At 44.8% G+C, this 27,786-nt stretch overlaps 1 protein-coding gene across 1 annotated transcript in view; it reads right to left on the bottom strand.

Moving 5' to 3' along the window:
* Nucleotides 1–342: 342 nt before the first annotated feature.
* Nucleotides 343–27,786, bottom strand: part of pdzd2 (PDZ domain containing 2) — a 46,527-nt gene continuing 19,083 nt past the window's right edge. The window contains exons 5-27 of the mRNA XM_034542109.1: nt 26,520–26,665; nt 25,347–25,479; nt 24,868–24,879; nt 24,727–24,765; nt 23,808–23,907; nt 23,560–23,708; nt 22,753–22,872; nt 19,933–20,047; nt 19,779–19,852; nt 18,653–18,875; nt 17,941–18,058; nt 14,686–14,818; nt 13,769–13,856; nt 13,538–13,641; nt 13,237–13,402; nt 11,253–12,145; nt 10,946–11,090; nt 4,809–7,398; nt 3,721–3,838; nt 3,515–3,616; nt 1,849–2,119; nt 1,627–1,761; nt 343–829 (exon numbers count right to left, since the gene is read on the bottom strand). Of these exons, the coding sequence (XP_034398000.1) occupies nt 636–829; nt 1,627–1,761; nt 1,849–2,119; nt 3,515–3,616; nt 3,721–3,838; nt 4,809–7,398; nt 10,946–11,090; nt 11,253–12,145; nt 13,237–13,402; nt 13,538–13,641; nt 13,769–13,856; nt 14,686–14,818; nt 17,941–18,058; nt 18,653–18,875; nt 19,779–19,852; nt 19,933–20,047; nt 22,753–22,872; nt 23,560–23,708; nt 23,808–23,907; nt 24,727–24,765; nt 24,868–24,879; nt 25,347–25,479; nt 26,520–26,665 (6,168 nt within the window). The 3' untranslated portion in view covers nt 343–635. The remainder of the gene's footprint in view (nt 830–1,626; nt 1,762–1,848; nt 2,120–3,514; nt 3,617–3,720; nt 3,839–4,808; nt 7,399–10,945; nt 11,091–11,252; nt 12,146–13,236; nt 13,403–13,537; nt 13,642–13,768; nt 13,857–14,685; nt 14,819–17,940; nt 18,059–18,652; nt 18,876–19,778; nt 19,853–19,932; nt 20,048–22,752; nt 22,873–23,559; nt 23,709–23,807; nt 23,908–24,726; nt 24,766–24,867; nt 24,880–25,346; nt 25,480–26,519; nt 26,666–27,786) is intronic.

The following is a 27,786-nucleotide window of genomic DNA, read 5'->3' as shown; positions in this document are numbered from 1 at the left end:
CAGTTACGTCACCTGGAGGCCACCGTAGTTCCCCGACGCGCTCGTCAAACTGCAGTAACGTGAGCCACGGCGTGCAGAACCGCCAGACTTTGAACAAGGCCAACGGGTTTGACGTTACTGCAGTCTTGGAAAGGACGGAGCGAGCCGGAGGGGTATTCTGTTGGTTGCAATCTACAACCTCACCACCAGATGTCACCATATCCCTTTCGAGCCTCTAAGTCCCACTTTGAGTAGACAGTTAAAGGTTTGAAATGTTGGTAAGGACAATCAGTTGTTTGTAAGACAGTTACATTTACAAAGCGAGAAGTGAGCATGAATGGTATAACCACAACCTGCCATGGATATGTTCACATACTGACTTTATTTAAAAAAAAGAAAAGAAAAAGAAATTCTTTAGTATTCCAAAGTGATTCTATTGTAAACAAACTGCACCTCCCGTCTGAAATAGATCATGATTCAGCAATGTAAACCACAATAGTTAGTGGTCCATCAAATGTGGGCTATTTCTACATACAAACACATGTAACAAGACGGAACACAAAATGTAAAATAAAGGCCATCAGAAAACCTGTAAAAAGCTCTCAGATTGCTACTGCTCGTCCAGCCCTGTACCAGAGGGCGTTCCCATTGGTCCGTCAGCAGCTTTCCATTTCCTTGTTCATTACAGTCAGGTTCCTCGCCTTGCGGAGGAGGAGGTGGTTGGGCCCTTCGTCACTGGCTTTGATGATTTTCCAGGCATCGTGGTGCATGAGGCCCTCCAGAGAACAGCCGTTGATGGACAGCACTTCATCGCCAACTTCGATTAACCCGGACAGCTCTGCGGCGCCTCCTGTTGGAGGAGTACAGCGACTCAAGTTAAAGATGCACCGCCTGATTCCTCTCAGCTCTCTCTCGATATCTGACAACGCACGTGCTGCTTTGAGCGACAGAACAATGCCACATGAAACAAGCCCCGCCCCCTGCTGCTACTCTGTCAAGCTGTCAGAGCTAACGTTAGCATGGAGCCCACACTAACTGCACTCCCGAAAAAGATAGATCACATCAACAAATGAAAAAGCAATTTCAGAGCGAATCAGACAGAAGGGGTCGACGATGTGTGTGAAGGATCTATCGGGAAACACTGTTCCTGTGGGTCTTTATTCACATTAAAAAGCAGAATGTGTAGACATTCAGTAGCTAACGCGCATAGAAGTGCTAACGCTAGTTAATGATGTGCTAACGTAATCTGCTAATGTTAGATGCACAAGCGTCTACGTAGGAATGTTTCCATAGTTCTCTACCCAGAAAGCAAAGTAAGAAAGAAGAGACCCAATTTGACATTATTACTATTGGACAGGTTACTATTTGGCTCCCAATCTCAAGAAGGCGGGTGCCAAGAGCTCCCCAGAAGGCAGACGCCAGTGAAGCGAGAGTAGCGGAAGATACTCCTCGCCCCTGAAGTATTGTGGTTTCTGTCACTGTGTTTCAGGTGCGTCCTTTTATTTTCTATTCATGTTGCTTCTTCATGATAATGAATCCCTAAGGCTCAAGATAACAAAACACTTTACCAGTACTACCGTGCATTTACAGGTTATGACATTAAATGAATATTTAGCTTCAACATGGACTTATAAAAACCGGGGTCACCTTTAAAGATGCGTTTGATGATGAGAGGCCTGTCACCGTGAGACGAGGACTTCCCCCCTTCCAGACTGAAACCCAGGCCAGCAGAGGACTTGTGGAGCTCCACCGTTAAGGCACCGTCTGGACCCACATCCACCACTGAGAGTACATCATTAAGGTTGATGAGGTTGCCCATAACAAAACAGTGAAGGGGGGAGAACTGCTTGACCCTCACTGAAGTCCTACCTGTTCCAGCTCCCGAAGACTTCTTTTTGGCGGAACACGTCCTCTTAGGCCGTCCGGCCGAGTCGTGTGTGTCGCAGACGCCCAGTTCACTGTCCTCGTCCCTCCAGATGACTACTAAAGCTTGACTGGACAGCCTGGCTTGATGGAGGCAAGAGACCACCTCTCCGTGCGTCTTCCCCCCAAGACTTGTGCCGTTTATGGATAAAATGCTGTCCCCTCTCTGGATTGTGCCCTCGAGGCTCGCGGTCCCTTTGGTGAAGACCCGATGGACCTGGACGCAAAGGCACATGCTACAGTATAAATATAATAAGAATCTTTATTTGTATAGCACCTTTCAGACAACATATGCAGCACAAAGTGATTAATAATAATATTATATATATATATAAAAATTAATTAAATATATATTTATTTAATATAAAGTAGGATAGACGGTTGTGCACCTCCACCACGTATCATGTTGCAGTTTACATCCATGTCCATCCAAAATATCATAACTCATTTGATCCTATTAGAATGTCTTTTTAAGACAAAAGGGAATAAAAGTAACTGAAACTAATACCATTAAGTTCTGACTTAATGCTCATATGACACGGAACAACGTTGTAATGGTACACAGCCACAGAAAGACAGAGAGGGAGAAAAGCATAATAACAAAAACTGGAATATCTTTGTCGGCATGTGTACAAAGGGGCATTCCACAACTACCACGTCAACTGATGGAATTATGATTTGTGTGCAGCACCCTGATTTATTTGAGGATGTGTGTATTGATGTGTTCATTGATTGCTTTAGATCTCTAAGAGGAGTCCCTTTGCTAAGTCCAGTTTTGACCATTGTAGCGCGGCATCGGCATTCTAACAACTAACTGACTAACTCACAACTAACTAACTAACTAACTAACTCACAACTAACTAACTAAGTTTTTTCCCGTCGGCAGTCGGGCTCATCAATGGAGCCCGGGGCCCCCACTGACTGACTCTGTCACCCCCCAGGACTACCTCCTCCTTCCTCCTTCCTCTCTCCTCCTTCTTCCTCCTCCTTCCTCTTCCTCCTCCTTCTTCTTCCTCTCTCCTCCTCCTCCTTCCTCTTCCTCTTCCTCCTCCTTCTTCCTCTCTCCTCCTCCTCCACACACATGTCACTTTAACATGCACTTTAACTTAAACACACATGTCACTTGAAACAAACACCTAAACACTTTAACGTTATTTGTTGTCTGAGCACTTTATCTTATACTTAATACACACATTGCACTGTTGCTGTCGTGTTGATTGTTGTTTGTCATGTCTAATGTTGCACCTTCCGCCAAAAAAATGTTCCTCGTTTGTGTAAACATTCCTGGCAATAAACGGATTCTGATTCTCTGATTCTGAACTAACTAACCAACCAACCAACCAACCAACCAACTAACTCACTCAAACAACTAACTAACTAACTAACTCACTCACAACTAACTAACTAACTAACTAACTAACTCACTCACTCACAAACAACTAACTAACTAACTAACTCACTCACTCACAAACAACTAACTAACTAACTAACTAACTAACTAACCAACTAACCAACTAACTAACACATCATGATCTCTTTTCCAAGACCAAGCTGAGCACAGTAAGACAAACACATGCTATCGTCACTCTGCGTTGGAACAAACTGTACTTACAGTGATCGCCTTCTGCTCGAGGTCGACTCCACCGGCAACACTAAAGCCAAGCCCCGAGCCTTCCTCTTTGCTCAGGACCACGAGGTGAGTATGACCGTTAACCTGCATGGAGTTCAGACGCAGAGTCAATGTGACCGACGGAGACCCAGAGTAAGACGGGCCGTGTCGTTCTTAAAGTGCACGTGAAAGCGGCGGCATGGCGTCACCTCTGAGAGCGCCTCGGCCTCCTGGAGCAGGGCCGCCGCGTACGATTGGAGCGCCGGGGAGGACAGCAGGGTTTGCAGCTTACTCTGACTCACGGGAGAAGAAGCCAGCTCCTTGAAACTGCAAACAAAAAGGATCCAATGACACTTCTCCTCCCCCTGATTCAAACACAATTTGAACAGCAAGAAATGTAATTTTCAATCTCTGGTGTAATCGGACAAAATGTACTCAAGTACGGCTAATATTGACCACGGGGTCTGAAAAGCAACAGGGTCATCTTCCTTAAACCGCTATTAGAAATACTAAATATTATATTCTTACCATCCATCAAATAATCTTAGTACCCATCCATTTATGGCCATCAGATCAGTAACCAGAATCAGACAGGTGGATGTAATCTGTTCGGCTTTGACTGACAAACAACTGCACAGCCGATTCTAAATGAACACTTGCTTAACTCTGATTGGTGGATGGAAGTACGAGCACTCATGTGCCCAATAAAATCTAGCAAGAAGAGCGCAGAGAAAAAACCCAAAGAAAATTCAGAAATCTCTGTGAAGAGATATCACCAACAATGTTTAAGGTGGGCCAGATAAGTGTGCGCCCTACGTACCACCTCATCAATCGTAGTAAGAAGCTGGTAAAGAAAATTAACAAATGTAAATGAGTTTCAATCAGTCTCAATAAAAGAAGAATATTCTCAAAATGTTAGGCCTTAATTCTCACCAAGTTATAACTTTTCTGATGAAGTTGCAATACTGTCATATGACTATAGGTCTTGTAACCACACAATTATTAGCATATTATGTATTAATTATTCTAAGATTTTTGATTTCTCTAATCTTTCAAAGCTTCTTTGCAGTCTGCTACGGTGTCTTGCTACAACCACTGGGCACACCAAAGACAGGCATTTTTCCAATATTAATAAACAGTGGCTTCGATGTGCTTTAAGGTTTTTGAAACAGTCATTTTAAAGCATTTGCAACATGTAACTTCAAAGCTTTATTGGCCAGGTCACCATTGTATGAGATACTGTACATCTTAGTCGGTTTCATCTGGCGAAATTAAATCAAATTATTGAACTTCCCACCTGATTGCCCAGCCAGGCTGTTGACCATGGGTCTCTGGGGTTCCCTGAGGAGTATCTTCAGTGGATCCAACATCACCTCCGCTGTCCCTGTTCACATCCACTTTAGTCCGGCTTGCAGAAGCTGGAGAGCTCTTGGCCGCTGTGGCTTTCTTGAGTATGATGGCATCGCTGCCAGGCTCAGTTGTATCCACGGCCGTACCATGGTCTTTGGTAAAGTCCTCGGTGCATAATTTTTCCAATTCAGGCATGCTGAGAGCCCTGAGCTGCCGCAACCTGCTTCGGGGAAGTTTGCCGTGTTTCCTGCGCAGCACCTGAGGGGTCTGTGGTGCCGTCCCATCCGGAGCTTTGAGCCCCTCCGTCGGGGGAACCGCGTCACAGCTCGAACGTGGGAGCTCAAGGTTGATCAGTGTAATGCTGGATGGAGATGTACTGAGGAGAGGTGAACAGCGCGTACTGGGGATCAGGTTCTCCACATAAGAACTAAAACTCCTTTGCCGTGACCGGCAGTCGATAGAATTGACCAAGCCCATGTAACCGGCAATCCTTTGGTTGAGCGAGGCTCTGTACGCCAGTGCGTACGACTGAATGTCACTGCTTTTAGCCACCGGCTTGTCAAAGTTAGCCAGGTTTTCAAAGGACTTTATCTTGTGTCGGACAGAGAAAGGATTATAGCCTGCAGACAAGGCGGTGTCCGTGGGGAGACTTCGCCTTTCCATCGTCTTCATGTACAGTCTGGACATGCTGGACTTTAGGGCCTCACTCGTAGGTTTTGAACCATTACATGTGGTTGAATCAGTTTCTTTGGCAGAACACATTGAACTAAATACCGTCTTACTGACCGTGCCGTTAGATCTTTCTGCTGTGGAGTTGGCAGGAGACCCCTTGGGTGCTAATCCTGCATGTGTGCCTCTTTGAGTGGGTTTAGAGTCTTCTGAATTCACTGTTTCTTTGTGTGCCGTAACGAGTGGTGAAGAACCAGAAAGGGAAGACAGTCGAACTTCTATAAATGTCCTCTGAGTGGCAGTTGTGTGTGATTGGCTCTGTGATTTGGCTGGCGCTTTGGAGCTTAAATGGATCTCTTTGGCCAGTTGCACTGTTTGTGATGTGCTACCTGAAGGCCCAGGCTCAGCTGTAGTTTGCCTTCTGTCAATTACTTTGGGCAAATCAAGGCATTGGGTCTTGGTTTTCAAAGAGCTGGACGTTGACCTTGATGGGGATTTTGGAGACTTGTTTAAGGAGACGGGACTTTCCATACCGGTCGGCTCCTCCTGTGGTGTGTTCCTACTCTTGATAGTAAGGCCCTTCAATTTGGGAACATTTGTGTTTAGTCTGATTTGAGTTTCAACCTGCAGTTTGAAGCTACTGCTCCAAACGGGATAGTCTATACCATCAAGAAGTTTTAGTCCAGAGCTCTTCTTAAGCACGGAGATAGCATGGAGGTTTAAATTAGTTCTACACTCCAAAGCTTTTTCTTTGCTCGTCATTGACGCTGACACTCTCGTGTCCAATTGGCCGATGCTTGAACCTGAGGTCTCTGACTCCATTGAAGGTAAATGTAGTGTTTGTGTATTCAAGTGCTTCAATAAAGTTGAGGACAGCGAGGGATCTGCATGCACATTTGTAGTAGTAGTACCCTTAGTGACACTGTGGGTATCTGGTGGAGAAGTGCCTCCGGGACTGGCTGTCACACATGCTTGAACTTTGTCATCACAGGGTTCAATGGCACCATCAGTGTGGCACTCTAAGGAGTTCACAGGTATTGTACTGTTGGAAGACTGGCATTGTTGCACTGGAGAGGAGACCCCAAATAAATGAGATAGAGATAGCTGCGAGTATTGGGTTGTTGTAACAGAGTCTTCATTGTTTGTCGGTAAGACATCAGCGGAGAGCGGAGGGGTGTGTTCCAGTTTTGTGTTTTGACTGCTGGCATGCTGAAAAGATGGGGACCCATTCGCTGACTGGCTTGAATGAGATATTTCTCCAGCAGCAGGTTGCCGGCCATCACACAAACATAACTCCACTGCCTCCTCATCTGAGGAGGACTCATGAAGACTGCCACCACTACCGACAATCGTATTGACCAGTACACTGCTGTCAGTGGAGGAGTTACTGTTTGAATCACTGTCATCTTCCATGGGGTACATAGACTTAGAACCAGCATTAGGCCCTTCGGGGTGTGATCCATTGAAAACAGCAGAGCCGTTTGTCTCCAGAGGGGGCATTGCACCTTTTTCAAGTCCTGCATCCGAGATGGAATAGTCCAGTATTGGAACCTGCGTGCCGGCTTTCTCACACTGGGTTACTATGTGCTGGCTTGCATGGCAGGATACAGGCTCATTAGATAATGTTTTGTAGGGAGAACTAGTGTGTGTATTTTGAGCACTGCAGAGGCTCACTTCTGATAAAATGTCATCTATATTGGTGATTGGTATTTGAACGTCTGTTTGGGTTGTGTGGTTGGAATTGTCAAAATGTGCACCTATTACTTGTCCTTCATCAGATGTCCCCTGAACAGATCTAGGTGGGTTCAGTGTAGGGGCTCCGTCACTGCTCCCTGATGACATTATCAAACTGGACAGTCGATCTACAGCTGGGACCAAAAATAAAAAGGTAAGCTGTTTAGTTAGGATTGAATGAGAGAGAGGAACTGAGTTAATCATTTGACAAAACACAAGTTACGATTTTGTAACCCTAGTTCTATAAGCACAGGCAGAGCCCTCTAATGGACTCTATAGGTAATACCCTACTCCAATCACAAAGACACATTTGCCTACTCTAAATTTACATGAGTGTACTCGGTAAATCAGGACATGCCGAACTGAATATGTGCGGATCCCCCAGTATATGAGGCTTCAGCGTAAAGGGCTCTGCCTGTGTTTATAGAACTAGGGTTACACTATTGTAACCTTAGATCTAACATGTCCAGGGTCTGCCCTCTACTGGACTCTATGGGCACAGTGGGTGGAGCGTGACATAAAATTGACCCAACCAGGCAGATCCTGACCGGTTAAAGGGTTATTCGCCGCAGACCACCTACTTCTTTATAACCTGTGCTGCAACAAGCAAATGAAGTGAGCCATGGCCTCAGCCTCCAATAAGACAAGCAGTACACACCCTGGACACACCATTCCCTGGTTCACCAAGAAGCACAGGAGCGTAGGTGCATCATGCCAGTGGGCAAATCACCATTCGCTGAAGAGAAAAAAGGATCCTTATATACCGTGGGGTTCAAATATTCGGTTAGGCATGTGCTGATTGGCCAGCTTTAGCAAATTTCCAGTGGGCGAATGCGGTTGGAGGAGAATATTACCAACAGAGTCGAGTAGAGGGCGGAGCCTGTGCGAGTTAGAATACATGAAGGTTCTGTCTAAAGGGTAAATGGACTGCAGTGTATAGCGCTTTTCTACCTTAATGGAAAAAGTGCTATACACTTGGCCTCTCATTCACCAATTCACACACACACACACACACACACACACACACACACACACACACACACACACACACACACACACACACACACACACACACACACACACACACACACACACACACACACACACACACACACACACACACACACACACACACACACACACACACACACACACACACACACACACACACACACACACACACACACACACACACACACAAGCTAATTACACTAACTAACTAACCATGCTCTTTTGTCTTCCAACACAGGAGATACATGTCAAGCCATAGAACAAAACTCATTTTAGAGGGGGGGGGGGGGGGGTTCTCAGTCATGCTTTGTCAATCTGATCTTCTGGATGTCTTCTGGTGTTCTGGATTCTCCACTGAAGAAGTCTTTCACTCCAATGTGCAGAGCATTTAATATCCCCAACACATTTTGTTACATAGTCGGGTTTCAACTCCATGTTAATCACACAATGTATTTAAATTGAAATGTCTTAAAAAAGGAATCAGCTGACCAAAGTCAGGCCATAAGGTCTGTGAGGTAGCTTGATGAAACTTAAAACCTCGGAAACGGAAGAGAGAGGGAAGATTGCACTTTGTTGAAAACTCTCAGGTAGAAATACCTGAATGAGAATGAATAAGTTAATCTGAGACTTGTATTATTATGGTGTAATTTGAATTGTCAATAAACAATACCTGATTGGTCATTGAACTATCCAATTACAACATGGGGGATATATCAAATAAGGAGGGGCCATGCCTGTAGAACACAGAAACTACATATATACGTTGCATCAGTGGTGTTAGGTTCTGTCAGCAAAGAGTCGTGTGTCTACGTCTATGGTTGGGTAGACAGAAAGGAATTAATTGATTAATTCAGGAAAAGTAGGTACTAGAGACAAGAGAGATGTTCCGATATCATTTTGTCATCGCTTGTACCGATTCTGATGCCGAGTACCGATCCAATACCAGTTTATACATATACACATCCATACATTTTGACAGCTGTTTCCTACAAACCCTGTATGGCTGAACGAATGAATGCCACAGAAAGTTCTTTTATAACCTAGTTTGATGGACTTTCCAGTGTTTTTTGGGCTAACGTTACACTCTCCACTAGCTAGCCCTTGCACATATGCAATACCGATCGGGGAGGAGTTATGCATCGAGTAGCGAGTGTTCCCATGGTGCGTAAATGAGTTGATAAATGATATGATAACGTGACATTGGATCGGTGCCCTATCAAGCATTGGTATCGGTATCAGAACAACTCTAGAGACATTGCTGTGGTTGGTCCAGGATGTCACCTGAGTGTTCCTTCTGTTGGGGAATATGTAAAGAGGACTAAAGGAATCATCCGTTTAATTCTACAGAATTAACCACTTACGGATCAACTAAGTCTGGGAAATTTGAGTCAGAGGATTGATGATTTTCTTTGTTTTTTTCTCATATAAATTGGTAATTGAATCCCTATTACATTAAATGCAACCCTTCAATGGCAATCCAAACATTTTGTAATTGATGGGTTGAAAATATTCACAACAAGTAATCTAATTAAAAACACAATACGGTAATAAAACTCTTTTGGTGACCAAGAAACGGGGATCCACAGCAATGTCTACGCTAAACTAACTCCATTACACTATTGTACAAGTCCCAATTCTCAAACTGAGATAGAGAAGGCATTCAGAGAGTTAAGCTACAGGGTAAATATAGTACTGCTAATAACAGGTCAAATATGCTGTGTACGATAGTCACCATAGATAGAAAGCCAGATGCCTGCAGGTTGCTTTGGGGAAGTAAATGAGGGAGGGTTGATCCTACATCTTAAGTCGGCATAAACGGGAAAGAAATGGTTCTCTATTTAAAGGCAAACTGAGAGGTATTCTGGTACTACTGCTCGTAAACACTAATTTAAAGAAGCGTAATATACATAGAATACACACCACGGCAACATTGAGGGAAAGAAGCTACACGCTTCATCAAATCACAAATAGATGTAAAGTCCACCTGAAATCACATTTAGTCAAGCCCCTTATTGCCACAAAACGTGGCACTAGGTTTTTAAAAATTATTTCATTAAGAGGAAAAAGAAAGATGTGAGAGGAAAAAGGGTAATTTCTGATATTTCCCCAGAGCAGCTGGAGAGGCAATATCTGTGTTTGATTGGAAACTGGGAAGGAGAAACAAAGTAAGATGATATGTTGCTGTGGCACACAAAGAAAACATTACAATTAATGTTGTCCATCAATGAGCTTTAACCGCTTGGACTGACGGGTCACGAGGCAGACGAGGGGTTTACCACACTAGATTTCACAAAGATATTGTAGTTTCTTTCCTCAAAAATATCGCAAAGCGAACAGCAGAATTGTACTAGAATAAGGCAATAATAATAATAATAATAATATGTCAATATTAGATCCTTAAAAGGGAAATTCCAGTATATTTCAACCTGGTGTGTTGCCATCTTTCATTCTACAGCTTCGTAAATATACAACATTTTGAACCAGGGTAATGTACTGAAATGTATTGAATTATATCCACTTTTATGTTTGGACTACTGACGACGTCATATTGCCACACTTAAGCCAGATTCAAACAATTGAACATTTTGATGAGGTAAATGCACAGCAGCACACTGACGCTGGATGACCTACGACCTCCAGAACCAAGTCATTCTAAAAACAAGGTCTTACCTGAAACCGGTCTCTTAATTTCCAAGGACAGTGTCACAGGGAGGTTGTGCATGAGCTCACAGATTTCGTGGTAAGTAGAGGAGCGCACCGACATCTCCCCAATTTTGACAAGCTCATCTCCAGGACACAGGCTTCCCGTAGTTTCCTGTGTGTATGATTAAACAAAAGTGCTGTAGCAAAAAATACCATTATACGTCAAATTATTTAAAATAATATTGAAATAATTCCAACAGAGTTTGGGCATAAAGTCTGCAGCACCCATTCACTGATACCGGACCTGTATGAAGATTAAACCAGTCACACAAACCCTTTCTGCTGCACCTCCAGGCTTCAGCCCAACCACAACAACTTTCAGAGGGGATGACGTGATCTCCAGGTCGAGACCGAACGACTCGTCCTCACTTCTCCTCAAGGTCACGGTGTCGATGGTACAGACACCCACAAGCTCACTGGCATCTCCCTTCTTGCAGACCGGATGGGGTATCTTGGGGTTTCTGCCAGACTGGGTGGCTTGGGAAGGGGGCTGGGCCGGGCCTGGAGAGGGCTCCTCCGCTTTGGGCTTTTGCTGCTGGGGCAGGTTTGGCGCTTCGATGCTCATCATACTTTTCACCCGCGTCACTGCTTTATGCTCCAGCTTGGGGGAGCGCTTTGACTCCAACTGCCCGTCCTCTTGATTTGTATAGTTCTCACTATTGATGGTCAAATTGCTGGGCCCGGAGCCCAAACCACTCGCGCCCCCTGCTTTACGGATGTGCATGAGGGGCGACTCGGAACCCGGGGACTCTGACTTATTGGCGATACCTTGCTCACACTGTGAGAAACTACCACAGAGTGGCGTTTTCCCACCAAGGCTTCCGCGCCTCTGCAAATCCCCATCGTCACCGTTTCCATTTATATCCAACGACGACGTAGCACTCACAACTGCTGAATCACTTTTAAGATTTTTGGATGCTTGGGCCCGGCTGAAGTTAACAGAGTTCGGCTTTGTTGGCCCGCGGAAGAGCCCGGCGTTTCCGCCGTTGTCGTCGTCCTCGTCGCTGAGCTCGTCCTCGAAGCACATCAGCCGCCGCTGGCGGAGAAGCGGGCTTCTTACGGAGGCGGGGCTAGAGGCGGCGACGGGCTGGCAAACTGCCACCACTCGGTGACTGGCAGGAACTGGGGTCGTGCCTTGTGCGTTGTGCACCGGGCCGCTAGCCACTTCTGTTGGAGAAGGGGTGAATGATGATCATGTTCAAAAGAAGAAGCTCTGATGAGAGTTTCACAAAGCATGACACCTTTTTGTACAATATGGGCCGGCTCCCGGATGGGGTTTGAATCAATTAATTAACTAAACTAAAAGTAGGCCTTAATCTAGAACAGGTAATATTGCCTTAAAATTGGCTTTCTGAAACGCATACAAATTTGGATGAATGACAATTTTGAGCTGCCTCATTCAAACGTTAACCATCGTGACAGAAACGTGGTGAATTATTTGGTCATCAATCACTGGCATTGTGACAAGTCCACTGACGGACGATTTAGAGACAATTCTTTCAAAATTGACCATTATTAAATGCATTTAAACATCTGTAAAAAAAATAACAAGTTCTAAAAATGAAGTGAAAAACAAACCCTTCTAAAAGGAAGCGCTGAAGGTAGTGTGCATTCCCCGTTCAAAAAGATCCCCATCAATTTTACATCTGTAAATAATGTTTTACACACACTGTCAATGTTTAGAGGCAAACACAAATGACCACGTGCAGTGTGAGGCGTTCAACAACGATTCTTCACTCTGATTGAAAACAATTATGAAAAGCTGCTCAGACGTCCTCAGTCAGTTGTAGAACCTCAGTATACACCTTTTACCGCTGGTATTTGAACACCTTCGCCAGCCAGTCAAGGAGCAGTTTGAATCCAGGTCGGTCAGAAATATAGTCACTTTATCATTTTACCCTTTCAGACATCTGTGTGAAATTCTCAAAACTAGCATCTGAATTATTGAGGCATAACAAATTAATCATGAAAAGATGTCATGAGCTAAAGCTCAGAACTGTGAGAAGAAACAGAGAATGAAAATACTTTGGGTTGAATGAATGTGGTGATGGATGCGAGTCAGCACCACCTTAGGTACAAATACACCACTCTTCTTACTCAGACTTCCTTATGAACAAAAGGCACGGACTGGGCTGCTCTCGAGTTCATTCAAAACAGGCTAAATCCATATCTGACTGCCATTTTCTGTTAATCCCATTACAAAGTCACAACCAAAAAAAAAAAGTCTGGTATTTAAATAGATGACATGTTTTTGTTACCAAGTGGCCGTGATGAGTTGTCATCCATGGAAGTGCTGCAGCTCCGCTGGTGGAGCGCCTCATCGCTGGTGGAGCCCATGAGCACGGATTCGGAGGAGAAGGAGTGGCTGGAAACGTCCTGGGAGAAGTACTGAGACAACTCTGTCTCTGAGCTCAGAGACCCCTGCTACGCCAAGCGACAGGAGAACAAATCAAGGGACAGGAAGATCAATACTAACGCAGCAGTTAAGTGGAATGAAACTGAACCCCAGCAGCGTCTAAGAACTAAGAAATAAAACGTGAATGCCGAATGCAAACGTACTCTACTGGCGGGCTCAAGGAACCTCTTCATGGTCCAGCTGAGAGCAGGGGAGCCATCTCCCTGCCTGTCCTTCAGCGTCGGGTAGGGGCTCTTACAGGACGGACCTACACATCACAACCGGGACAGTTAGCATCTGTTGCTAACGGCCTTTAGCACTTAGTTCAACTGTAGACATCTGTAGAATGATTGCAGAGCAACAGTGCGTGTAAGACAAGCGTATAGATATCAGACCTTGGGGGTGAGATGAAGGTCTGTTTTTGTTAATTTTGTCGCGCAGTGTGGATCGAGCTATGACTTGATCCATCTCCTGTTCCGATACCTGAGGAAAGACAATGAGATTATCAAGACCGGGACAACCTGGAACAACGCTGGGCTAGAAATGAACACAACAGTAATGAAGCCATATGGACATGTACATAAGGAACAATATAATATGCATGAGTACTAATATTTAAAACAAAATATGATTGTACCACCCCCACTATGGATTGCTGCTGTGGGGCTGGTTCTCAGTAACAGGAAGGCTTGTGAAGTTTCTTGGTCAAACAAGCATCAACCTCCAGGTCTGAGAAGGCTATGAGGAAGTGCCTTAATCGTGCATGATTTCTAATGACCAGCAGGGGGCAACTCCTCTGGTTGCAAAAAGAAGTCTTCTAATTTACAGCAACACTCAGTTGTACTAAAAAAATGTTTTCATTAGGTACATTACAAACAAGCTTGTTGTTCACTAGCCAAAATTAGCATCCCATTTAATGTCATAGTTACATGAATTACGGATGCATCTTTCTAACAAAGCTACCTAGCAAGCTAGCTGCTAATCCCCAGCTCCACCGTCTCGTCCGAAAACCAAAATGGCGACGGCCAAACTCTAGGCTTCAAGACAGCAGTCCACAAACCAATGGGTGACATCACGGTAAGTACTTCCACATATACAGTTTAGCAGATGTGTCTTGAGGGAAAACCAACAGCGGTTCGACAGAAAAGATGTTACTTAAGAAAGGGTTTATTTTTCAGGAAGACGACAAAGACAAACATAGAGCTACATCCAGGTCTTGGGAAATGGCTGTCTAAAGGAGTCCTCCCACATTAGGCACTTTTGCATGTGGAACACGTCCTGGTATGTTTTTGAGAGACACACATCCTCTTACCTTGGGGTTAGGGTGCCTGCTGATAATGAGACTGACAGGTCCAGGGCCACATTCACTGAGAATGGCATAGGCGTCGCTGAGAGCGGCATGACGGAGACTGACCGAGTCCACCTCCAGTATCTGATCCCCACGACTGCACGGAGGAGCACAGGCATTGGAAGAACACTGTCAAAGACCTCTTTGTACATACCCAAACTAAAATGTACCAACAAACAATCATATGTAAACATGCACAGCAAATTATGGATGCTTACACCCCGAAGCACAGAGAGGGAACTGAAAATAACAGATTCTGGTGTCCCATTTAGTTTTAGTTTGTCGCGATTACTCATCAGTAATAGAGAAAAATAAGAACAACCCCAGTGGTTCTCTTTAGCACTGTAGCCAGGCTGACACAGAGTCACAGCTCTGTGGAGCCGTGTATTCCTATAGACCTCAGTAGTAATGACTTCATGAACTTCTTCAATGAAAAGATTTTAACTATTAGAGGCAAGATTGATGATCTCTTGCCCTCAACTACTGCCGATCTGTCATCAAGAGGAGTGGCCTTGGAAACGGCCGTATGCCCTGGTGTATATTTGGATATCTTTTCTCCCATTACCCTAGACCAATTGTCCTCAACGGTTTCTACTTCTAAACCGTCTACCTGTCTCTTAGACCCCATCCCAACGAGGCTGCTTAAAGACGTGTTGCCTTTAATTGGCACCTCTCTGTTGGATATTGTTAATGTGTCTTTGCTAACAGGCCATGTACCACATTCCTTCAAAGTAGCTGTAATTAAACCTCTCCTGAAGAAGCCCACTCTTAATCCAGAGGTGTTGGCTAACTACAGACCGATCTCTAACCTTCCCTTCCTCTCTAAGATCCTGGAGAAAGTAGGACTCATCTCTGTACTGGTCTTGTTAGACCTTAGTGCTGATAAAGGACTCATCTCCGTACTGGTCTTGTTAAACCTTAGTGCTGATAAAGGACTCATCTCCGTACTGGTCTTGTTAGACCTTAGTGCTGATAAAGGACTCATCTCTGTACTGGTCTTGTTAGACCTTAGTGCTGATAAAGGACTCATCTCTGTACTGGTCTTGTTAGACCTTAGTGCTGATAAAGGACTCATCTCTGTACTGGTCTTGTTAGACCTTAGTGCTGATAAAGGACTCATCTGTGTACTGGTCTTGTTAGACCTTAGTGCTGATAAAGGACTCATCTCCGTACTGGTCTTGTTAGACCTTAGTGCTGATAAAGGACTCATCTCCGTACTGGTCTTGTTAGACCTTAGTGCTGCGTTCGACACCATTGATCATGACATCCTATTACAGAGACTGGATCAGTCGATTGGCATTTCAGGTACTAAGTTGGTTTAAATCCTATTTATCAGATCGATCTCAATTTGTATTTGTAAACGATGAAGCCTCAATGACCACCAACGTTAATCATGGAGTTCCACAAGGTTCTGTGCTTGGACCAATTTTATTTACCTTATATATTCTTCTTTTGGGCAATATTATCAGGAAACACTCCATAAACTTTCATTGCTATGCAGACGATACTCAATTATATCTATCGATCAAACCAGAGGAGACCAACCAGCTCGCTAAAATTCAAGAATGTCTTAAAGACATAAAAACATGGATGACCTGCAACTTCCTGATGTTAAACTCAGACAAAACTGAAGTTATTTTACTGGCCCTGAACACCTCAGAGATCAATTATCTGGCGATGTGGTTTCTGTAGATGGCATTTCCCTGGCATCCAACACCACTGTAAAGAATCTCTAGTTATCTTTGACCGAGACTTGTCCTTTAACTCCCACGTTAAGCAAATCTCAAGGACTGCATTTTTTCATCTACGTAACATTTAAAAAATCAGGCACATCTTGTCTCAAAAAGATGCAGAAAAGCTGGTTCACGCGTTTGTTCCTTCCAGACTAGATTACTGCAACTCCTTATTATCAGGCTGCTCTAATAAGTCTCTTAAGTCCCTCCAGTTGATCCAGAATGCTGCAGCTCGTGTACTCACAAAAACTAAGAAAAGAGATCACATGACTCCTGTATTAGCTGCTCTGCACTGGCTCCCTGTAAAATCAAGAATCACATTTAGAATTCTTCTCCTCACCTACAAAGCCTTGATTGGTGATGTACCATCATATCTTAAGGAGCTTGTAGTACCATATTGCCCCACTAGAGAGCTGCTCACTAAATGCGGGGCTACTCGTGGTTCCTAGAGTCCTAAAAAGTAGGATGGGAGCAAGAGCCTTCAGTTATCAAGCTCCTCTTTTATGGAACCAGCTTCCACTTTCAGTCCAGGAGGCAGACACAGTCACCTCATTCAAGAATAGACTTAAGACTTTCCTCTTTAATAGTGCTTATAGTTAGGGCTGAATCAGGTTTTTGTAAATGCTGTTCATTCTGTACACATGACATCTATTCATCTGTCCATCCGGGGAGAGGGATCCTCCTCTGTTGCTCTCCTGAAGGTTTCTTCCCTTTTTTTCCTGTCAAAGGTTATTTTTGGGGAGTTTTTCCTGATCCGATGTGAGGTCAAAGGTCAGGGATGTCGTATGTGTACAGATTGTAAAGCCCTCTGAGGATAATTTGTGATATTGGGCTATACAAAATAAACTGAATTGAATTACTTTACACTGTTTAAAGTACTGTTACCTGTTAGTCTGTGTGCACTTGATTTTATATTGTATATTCCTCTGTCCATTTAATCTTTCAATTCTTGCACTATGTTGATTGTTTAATGTTATTGTCCAATGCTGCACCACTGTCATGACAAATTCCTTGTATGTGAAAGCATACTTTTTGCAATAAAAGGTTCCGAACACACACACACACACACACACACACATATATACATATATATATATACACATATATACATATATATACATATATACATATATATATATACACATATATATATATACACACATATATACATACATATATATATATACACATATATACACACATATATATATATACACATATATACACACATATATATATATACACATATATACACACATATATATATATATATATATATATATATATATATATATATATACATATATATATATACAAACTATTTAGAAAACTATTTAGATAAAACTTAGAAAATGGAACACCAATCCAATTTCCTTTTCAGCTGCATCTCGGGAACTCCATACTTTTCAACCAATGAGCTAATATGAAAGTATGAAGATCATTTGCATTTCCAATTCAAAGATGACCCCTGTAGTTTTTTTTCTACCTGAGTCTGCTGTCCATCTTTGACACAGATCCCAGTGCCAGGCTATGGATGTAGATGCCAGGAGCAGAGTTCTCCAGGGTCAGACAGCAAACTCCAATCCCGAGACCAACACTGGGCTCTAAAAAAATAAATATATATATATATATATTCAATAACAAAAAAGAAGGGTTAAACAAACTGGTTGGACATCACTGTAAAAAAAGACCTCTTTGTAAAGTATGACTGCTCACTCAAATATGTAATTCATAGGGACTCAAAGCAGTCAAGGAGATGCTATACAAATAACACGAGGACACTCACTGTTCAGTTTCTTTAACATTTACATCTGCAGTCCCCCTTTGAGACACATGAGGGAGCCAGAGTGTCTGTATTGTTCTGATGACTGCAGCCTATTTAAAACAGTGACTAATAAAAAACATTTTGTTTGTTCTACTGCTAAGAGGTAAAATACCGATCAGGAACATTCGTTTATGCACAAATTATAGTTAAGGCTTTTGTGAAATGGTCTGTCGTCCTCGGGGAAAAAAAGTTTGGAAGACACTGCTTTATACAATGGCAGTTCTCATAAAATGAAATGAACTAATATGTACATAAATACAAAAAAACAAATATAGATAAAACTATATATTTTTCAGAATAGCAGGATATCTCCAAACAGGAAGTGGAGTGAAAACCAAGGGCTGTCTCTGGGTTCTCAGTCCGGTCAGCGAACCTTTATTAAGTGTGACCTCCATGATGATGCAGTCTTTGGGACCAGGACCGGGGCCCCTGTGGCCGTCGGCCTCCTCACCCCCTGAGGGGACGGGTGTTCCCCCGCTGGTGTTGGAGTTGGGCGAGTTGGAGCGGCTGAGGAGGGTGGGGGTGGGACAGGGGGTCAGGCTGGGACTGCGCAGGCGGGTTCGGATCGTCAGCGTCACCACACCTTTCTTCAGCTGCTGTTGGAAGAACAGAAAATGGGCTTCAATGTTATAATACTTTACAATCTGCTTATAACACTGTAGTACTCACGCTATAAGCACTTGGGATTTTATCCATAAAGCTTTATTACAATAATGATGACCCATTATACACATTTGTGTAATTACTTAAGTTCAATGATCATCACAAAATATGATTTAATATAATATACTAATTATCTACTTTTTGTATGCATCAGTGTATTATTATTCCCATAGGTGTAATACAGTATACTATTTGTATGATGTATTATAAGTTATTCTAAGTTGTTATTCCTGCTTTAAGTAAAGAGAAAAATATCTTTCAATCTAAGAAGAACACCAAATTAATGTTCACTTTACTTCAGGCAAACAATGAGTACAATCCCATTATAACCATGATTATAATGCATTTCAGAAAAAATTTAATTAAATTGGAATTACAATACATACAATAAGTGGGTGACCAGCAATTATGACATAACAGTTGACTGTATACATTGCTTCATAATGTGTTATGAATACTGTAACAAAGCATTATGAATGTTTAGTTAATGCATATAACTATGATTATGTAGTGCTTTAAGCAGATTTAATGCATTATAAGTATGTATATGATGCATTAGAGACATGAAAATGTTCCCGAAGATTGTTTTAGCGTTGACACTTCAGACCAACCATCAGATGAATTGAAAAACCAACCAAGTCGAGCAGTCCATGGTCTCTTTACAAAACAAATGTGATGGAGTCACTTCTGCTGCCGTAGAGCCTCAAAATACACTTTGATCAATTTAGCCAGAGACGTTTGAAACAGACTCAGAACACGTTTGACTGTTTTCAGCTTTCTGCGTCTGACCGATCCTCAACGGCGTCAGACAGAACCCACGTAATCATGCAGTCTACCTTGAAGGTCTGGATGGCCTGCTGGTGCGTGAGTCCTTGGAGAGACTCCCCGTTCACTTCCAGGATCTCATCCCCTGCACAGGGAAGCACACTATTAGAAATGGCATGGGCGTACATGGAGATCACGGAGCGGACGAAGGGAAGGAACCCTTACCCTCGTTCAGTCGCCCGTCGGCTGCTGCAGCTCCGTGAGGGAAAATGGTTTTGACAAAAATCCCCATCTGACCGCGAGCCGAGTCCTGCCCACCAACAATACTGAATCCTAGGCCCTGTGAAACGTAGACCTCATGTCAGAAAGGAGGACAGCGACGCAGTAGTCTTTGTTTTTCTAAGGTATCGTTTTCTATGGTGAGCTCATGGTACCCTGAGGGTTAGATGTAGTCCGTACAGGTCCGTAGTTAGGACTGGCTCAGGTCCGTAGTCGGGACTGGCTCAGGTCCGTAGTTGGGACTGGCTCAGGTCCGTAGTCGGGACTGGCTCAGGTCCGTAGTTGGGACTGGCTCAGGTCCGTAGTTGGGACTGGCTCAGGTCCATAGTTGGGACTGGCTCAGGTTCATGGTTGGGACTGGCTCAGGTCCGTAGTTGGGACTGGCTCAGGTCCGTAGTTGGGACTGGCTCAGGTCCGTAGTTGGGACTGGCTCAGGTCCGTAGTTGGGACTGGCTCAGGTCCGTAGTTGGGACTGGCTCAGGTCCGTAGTTGGGACTGGCTCAGGTCCATAGTTAGGACTGGCTCAGGTTCATGGTTGGGACTGGCTCAGGTCCGTAGTTGGGACTGGCTCAGGTCCGTAGTTGGGACTGGCTCAGGTCCGTAGTCGGGACTGGCTCAGGTCCGTAGTTGGGACTGGCTCAGGTCCATAGTTAGGACTGGCTCAGGTTCATTGTTGGGACTGGCTCAGGTCCGTAGTTGGGACTGGCTCAGGTCCGTAGTTGGGACTGGCTCAGGTCCGTAGTCGGGACTGGCTCAGGTCCGTAGTTGGGACTGGCTCAGGTCCGTAGTTGGGACTGGCTCAGGTCCGTAGTTGGGACTGGCTCAGGTCCGTAGTCGGGACTGGCTCAGGTCCGTAGTCGGGACTGGCTCAGGTCCATAGTTAGGACTGGCTCAGGTTCATGGTTGGGACTGGCTCAGGTCCGTAGTCGGGACTGGCTCAGGTCCGTAGTCGGGACTGGCTCAGGTCCGTAGTCGGGACTGGCTCAGGTCCGTAGTTGGGACTGGCTCAGGTCCGTAGTTGGGACTGGCTCAGGTCCATAGTTAGGACTGGCTCAGGTTCATGGTTGGGACTGGCTCAGGTCCATAGTTGGGACAGGCTCAGGTCCGTAGTTGGGACTGGCTCAGGTCCGTAGTTGGGACTGGCTCAGGTCCGTAGTTGGGACTGGCTCAGGTCCGTAGTTGGGACTGGCTCAGGTTCATGGTTGGGACTGGCTCAGGTCCGTAGTCGGGACTGGCTCAGGTCCGTAGTTGGGACTGGCTCAGGTCCATAGTTAGGACTGGCTCAGGTTCATGGTTGGGACTGGCTCAGGTCCGTAGTCGGGACTGGCTCAGGTTCATGGTTGGGACTGGCTCAGGTCCGTAGTTAGGACTGGCTCAGGTCCGTAGTTAGGACTGGCTCAGGTCCGTAGTTGGGACTGGCTCAGGTCCGTAGTCGGGACTGGCTCAGGTCTGTAGTTGGGACTGGCTCGGGACTGGCTCAGGTCCATAGTCGGGACTGGCTCAGGTCCGTAGTCGGGACTGGCTCAGGTCCGTAGTCGGGACTGGCTCAGGTCCGTAGTCGGGACTGGCTCAGGTTCATGGTTGGGACTGGCTCAGGTCCGTAGTTGGGACTGGCTCGGGACTGGCTCAGGTCCGTAGTCGGGACTGGCTCAGGTTCATGGTTGGGACTGGCTCAGGTCCGTAGTTGGGACTGGCTCAGGTCCGTAGTTGGGAGTGGCTCGGGACTGGCTCAGGTCCATAGTTAGGACTGGCTCAGGTTCATGGTTGGGACTGGCTCAGGTCCGTAGTCGGGACTGGCTCAGGTCCGTAGTCGGGACTGGCTCAGGTTCATGGTTGGGACTGGCTCAGGTCCGTAGTTAGGACTGGCTCAGGTCCGTAGTTAGGACTGGCTCAGGTCCGTAGTTGGGACTGGCTCAGGTCCGTAGTCGGGACTGGCTCAGGTTCATGGTTGGGACTGGCTCAGGTCCATAGTCGGGACTGGCTCAGGTCCATAGTCGGGACTGGCTCAGGTCCATGTTTAGGACTGGCTCAGGTCCGTAGTCGGGACTGGCTCAGGTCCATAGTTAGCTTAGCCTCAGACCAGGCCTAGATAAGCTGCTATAGGCCTAGACTTCCTAGGATCCACTGAGCTCCTCTCTCTCTGCGTTGCTTCTGTCCATCCTGATCTCTGCCCAGTTGCTCTCCCGGAGATTTCTTCCTTTTTTCTCCCCGTGTGGTTTTTTGGGGAGCTTTTCCGGTCCCGATGCAATGGGTCCTGGGATAGAGGGTGTTGTTTCTGTATACTTAAAAAGCCCTCTGAGGCAAATACAAATAAATGTAATATAAATACAAGTTTCTTTTTCAACAAAAGTTTCCAACTTTAATCTCAGTATTTCCTTTTGTAACATTACCCGCCTGCCCCGGATCTGTCATCACTCCATTCCATTATCCAAACCACCATCCCAGCTGACATGGGTGAGGGCGGGGTTCACCTGGACAGGTTGGCTCAGAGACAGACAACCATTCACACCTACAGCCAATAGTCTACAATTAACCTGAGCTGATGTCTTTGATGTCTTTGGACTGTGGGAAGCGAGAGAACCCGGAGGGACCCCACTGTGACACGTGGAGAATGTGCATCATGTTTTTCATTAACTTAAATGACCACTGTGAAACAGGGTGCAGTAGAACCAGACTCTGGTTGTACCTATTATATTGTTGGATTACATATACATGTAGCACTGGAGCTTCTCTGAGCTTTACACATGTAATAAGGAGTGCACTTACCTTGCCCTGGCCTTTCATCAGCACTATGCTGGAGATAATGGACGGCTGCGCCAGTCGCCATGGAGACTCCACTTGAATGGTGCTCAGGGAGCGGGCGGATTTCTTAATGATCTGATATTCCTATAAGGGAGATTAATATGAGAAGAAAAAAATCATCTCGTGAGAACAACACAGTTATTGATAGTGTGATGAGACGTTTACTTTTTTATTCCTAATCATAGCCCTCGTACTTTAGGACATGTGATGACTTCATTTGAAGTCTGTGGTTCTAAATGTTCTTGTAAGCAGATGTTTACTCTTATTTTATTGTTGGTCATTGGTTCGGTTTGCTTTCTATTTTTATTTTTTAAGTGTTCACTACTTGTGTACCAAAACCGTCCCGTCTATTCTTTACCTATTTAGATTTGTTGTCCATGTCCCTAGCTGTTATTTATATCGAGTCGTACATTGTGTGTGCATGCATGTACATCCCTCTATCTTTTCCATCAACATACATATGCGTGCTTGCAATTCACGCGCAGGGTGTTACTTATTAACGTTTTGTTCAACGGTATAAAGTACGAGTAGAAAGTCCTCTCCTGAACACGTTACTGGGACGACTAAACATCATCACACATCTTCCTTCCTTTTCCACCTTGTTGGTTATCCGGGTCTCGACCGGTACGGAAATCTGATTTTATGATCCGCAATATTTGATTTGGGAAAGGTGTAATGCCGGATGCCCCTCCTGATGCATTGTCAGGGCGTGACTCATGCTCTTTACATCTCAACAGGCAGCGGGGTGAACGGGGCGAGGCTTTCGCTGACCTGTCTCACTCCAGCGGTGTCCAGCTGTTGAGGTAAGGAGTGTTTGCGGCGACCGGGCGGAGGCTTCTCCGCCACTTCACAGCTGCTCACTCCGTTCTCCACGAACAGCTCGTCGTCCTCACCCACCGACTCCAGGCGACTGCTCCCCCCTGAGCCCGAACAAAATGATCATTTCAAGTGAATACCAAAACATGTTCCGGGAATAGATGCCGTGTTTGTAATTGAAATAACATTTTGAGAGTGCCGACCCTGAGATCGACTGCCGAGCTTCATCGGCGCGGGGCTGCAGCAGGATCCTTTGGGTGCCTCTCCCTGACTTTGTCCTTCTAGTTTCTCCAAGTTAGTCAACTGTAACAGGGCAAAAAACATACAGATGTTCTCAAACAAATATGCCCTACTTCCACAATGAAAGCACACAACGCAGTTGTTCATAAACCCTTTTCATGAATACATGACCTTTTATTTGATAAGCTTCTGAGTTCCGATGTGTAAACACTGAATATACTGTATAGACCTTAAGTGTGCTATTCCAAACTCTGATTGGCGAGTGCCAAGCGGACCAGTTCCAGTTCTGAAAAGTTCCTCATATTTGCATTTTTTCCAGAAGAGGCAAAAAGAAGTGTGATTGTATCGAATTCTATGAGAAAATGACCCTACTTGTCTTGATTTGTTCCCTCATTGTAAAACTGAGTTTATGGTCTCAACCTCTAGTTAGAGTTAAATAAAGTATGCTTTATCGCGGGGCTACCGTGGGATTGAAAGACCTCTACCGGCGTTGTCCGCTCTGGTTACTGTCCACGTGTTCATCTTTAGACTTTAACAGTGTGTTTTTACTGCATGAAACTATTTGTAACACTGTGGTCGCCTAAAGATCATCACGGCCAGGGGGTCACAGGGGTCTGGTGTCGCTGGTGTCCTCGCAGCGGGGAGTGAGGTGGAGGGACCGTTGGACCGATTGCCACCAGCCAGTCGTAACATTAAAGCGTAGCACACAAACCACAGGGCTACGTCACAGTGAGCAGCTCCACTTCTTCTAGACAGTCTGTTAGTACTCGACTTCATTGGTTAGGTTTAGGCACTTATTTAAGTGCCAAACGCGCACGCACGCACACACACACACACACACACACACACACACACACACACACACACACACAATCTGTGTACCAGATAGGGGTTGTGAGAATTGGGGCTGCAGTCAGAGGTCTGTGGGGAGCGAGAGGGAGCGGTCTGAGACAGGGAGGACAAGGAGCTGCAGGTGCTGACCAGGTCCGGCAGACTGGTGGAAGGGAAGCGCTCAAAACCCACGTCTGATTCCTCCTGCAGGGACAGAAAAGAACGTTAAGCTGGCGAGTGTGAGATTTTCTTTTATGAGTATATGGTATGTTAGCTGGAGGAGAGGAGAACGTGATGTGTCGTGTGTTTCCATTTGAAGCAGGAACACTTTTGGACAAGACTACGATGTACATTTACAATTATAGAGGTGCAAGAATGAAGGGCATTGTTTGGGTGTTTGTTCCCACTGATCCCACTACGACCTTGACCGCTGTCCAGGGTGCTGAATCGGGAGCCGTCTAGGGTGATGCCTGAGATTCGTACTAAAATCATGACGGCCGTGTGTCCAGTTGCACAAGAGTAACGTTGGCAATGTTCCTAAAGGAGGCCACAGTGCTAGTTTTTTTTTTACTGTATCTTCTAGTACATGTACTTTTCACTTTTGGGTCTGTGTGTGTGTGTGTGTGTGTGTGAGGGGGGGGGGGGGGGGGGGGGGGGGGGGGGGCATTTACCCTGCTGGCCACCACCAGCTGGACCAGACCAGTGGTTGAGCGGAGGATAGCAACAGCCTCCTGATGGGTGAGACCCACCAGAGACTGACCGTTAATCATCAGCAACTCATCGCCAGCATGAAGACGACCGTCCCTAAAGCGCACACACACACACACACACACATTTAGATAGCAACACTTACTCATACTTTACACACTCATGCAAAGGCTGAAGTTGCCCAAATAGAAGATGGACTTTATCTGAATCTGGAAAAGCATTCACGTAGACAAAATGACGGATTCTTTGGTTCTTCTTCATATTGTTATAACAACATTATGGAAAGAACCCTTCAGAGAAATCAAACTCTCACAGAACCGTGAGTCTGTTTGTGGTGTTGGAGCACGGAGAGCGTCGCTTGGTGTCGTCCAAAAGATTTGAAAGGCCATGGCTGAATATGGAGCTCATTTCGACAACGTGGATGCTACGTGAGATTTCTCCTTCAGCGAGGCTTAGTTAGACACAATAAGTGCAACATAAAATGTACAATACTCCCCTCATTCACATGTTTGCTTGTGTATTGGCCAATATCAGCAGCCATTATTATGTCTACATCAATAAAGGATTCTAGGAGATATTGGCTTTGGGGGTCTGCCCCAAAATGTTTTTGAAGGCGTTTGACTTAAAACGATGCAATTTCACAAAATGTATAAACATTATTAATACTCATTAATGCCCAAAAACTTTAAACGCTAAACTTGCTATAGTAATTATTTTAATACACATATCACAGCCTTCATCTGAACATCTAATTCTTCTGGAAATGTCACCCTGTAAATAATAAAATGATGTCAATCAAAAGGAGCAGATTCAGAAAAACTTTTTCATATTTCATTTTAGGCTATATGTATTAAAAAGAAAATAAAGTTTACAAATCATCGCACAAAAGGTTATGAACGTTGTATCGGTAAGAAGCATGGACGGAGAGTACAGTGATAATGAGGAGTTGGTACATTATATGGCACTGTCACTCAACACGGGACCATTCTTAAACCTTTTTGGCCCAATCGGTCACTTGGACTCAAAAACATGGTTTGAAGTACACAGATTATTATTGTGCTGTTGGGAGGTCCTCGCGTAGTGTAAACCGGAATATGAGCTACGCCTACAAAGCAGGTTAATTTGTCTCCCCGTACCTGTGAATGGCGCCCGCCTTCTCCACGTGAGCTATAATGATGCCGTGAGGGGAGCGCTTGGAGCCACGCCCCCCCGTGATCTGGATGCCCAGGCCCTCATCGCCCTTCACCAAGTGCATCTTCCAGATGTAGCTGCCCTCTCTGGGCTACAAAAGGAGTAATACAATACACCACATCAGACAGGAGAAGAAACAAAACAGTGAATCCTAAGTTCATGAGTCTGATCCTCAGGTAATATATATATATATATATATATATATATATATATATATATATATATATATATATATATATATATATATATATATGTATTTTCTTATGGTATGTAAGAGCGTTCAAAGCTGTGCTGGAACACTGTGTCACCACTGAGTGAGTTTCTTCTTCATCTCCACCACATTGGTTCACATGCTCTTGTTCCATGTTAAACTGGGCGATCAGAATGGGGACACTTAGTCTCGATTAACCTCTGCATTGCCACTACGTGCGGCGGCTTTGTCAGCCATTCCCACGCCCGGTGGGCCTAAAAGGATTTAAGTCCTCCATATAGGTCACAAAGCAGTTTTTACAATCCCTCTGGTGTGCCGGGGTGATACGCCAGCTGTCCGCCTCAATCCTCTCTCGTACATGTCAAACTACTGTCCCATTCCTTTATACCAGTTGTTGCAGGGTGCTGATCCCATTGATCCCCTCACACATCTGTACACACATCTGTGGACTGCTGAACATCTGGCTGCTGGACCGGCACCAGGGTACCGAAGTTCAGCCACTTTGAAATTGCATTTGGTTTGTTGTTCAGGCGTTTCCTTCTTTGTGGCAAAGTGGTATTGAGACATTGGTGACATTTGGGTTCCCCAGCAATCTCTACTGAAATAGAACAATTTTGGTGCATTAATATTGATATTCATCATCCACTAGACTGACTGGATGGCTGTATTGCAAGTCCTGACATATAATTACAACTAATACCCCTCTCATACAGCCGTCATGGAAATGAGATAATCCACAATGTGTTCAAACAGCTGCTCTGTCATTCACTGTTGGCACAAACTCCATATTTAATTACATTTAGTAACGACTAATACAAGTTTAAACTTATGTTCCGTCTATGTATATTCAATTCAGTTTATTTTGTATAGCCCAATATCACAAATTATCCTCAGAGGGCTTTACAATCTGTACACATACGACGTCCCTGACCTTTGACCTCACATCGGATCAGGAAAAACTCCCCAAAAATAACCTTTGACAGGGAAAAAAGGGAAGAAAC

This window comes from Cyclopterus lumpus, chromosome 9 (assembly GCF_009769545.1).
Source record: "Cyclopterus lumpus isolate fCycLum1 chromosome 9, fCycLum1.pri, whole genome shotgun sequence".
Classification (NCBI taxonomy): Eukaryota; Metazoa; Chordata; class Actinopteri; order Perciformes; family Cyclopteridae; genus Cyclopterus; species Cyclopterus lumpus.
This window is presented reverse-complemented; position numbering and strand designations above follow the sequence as displayed.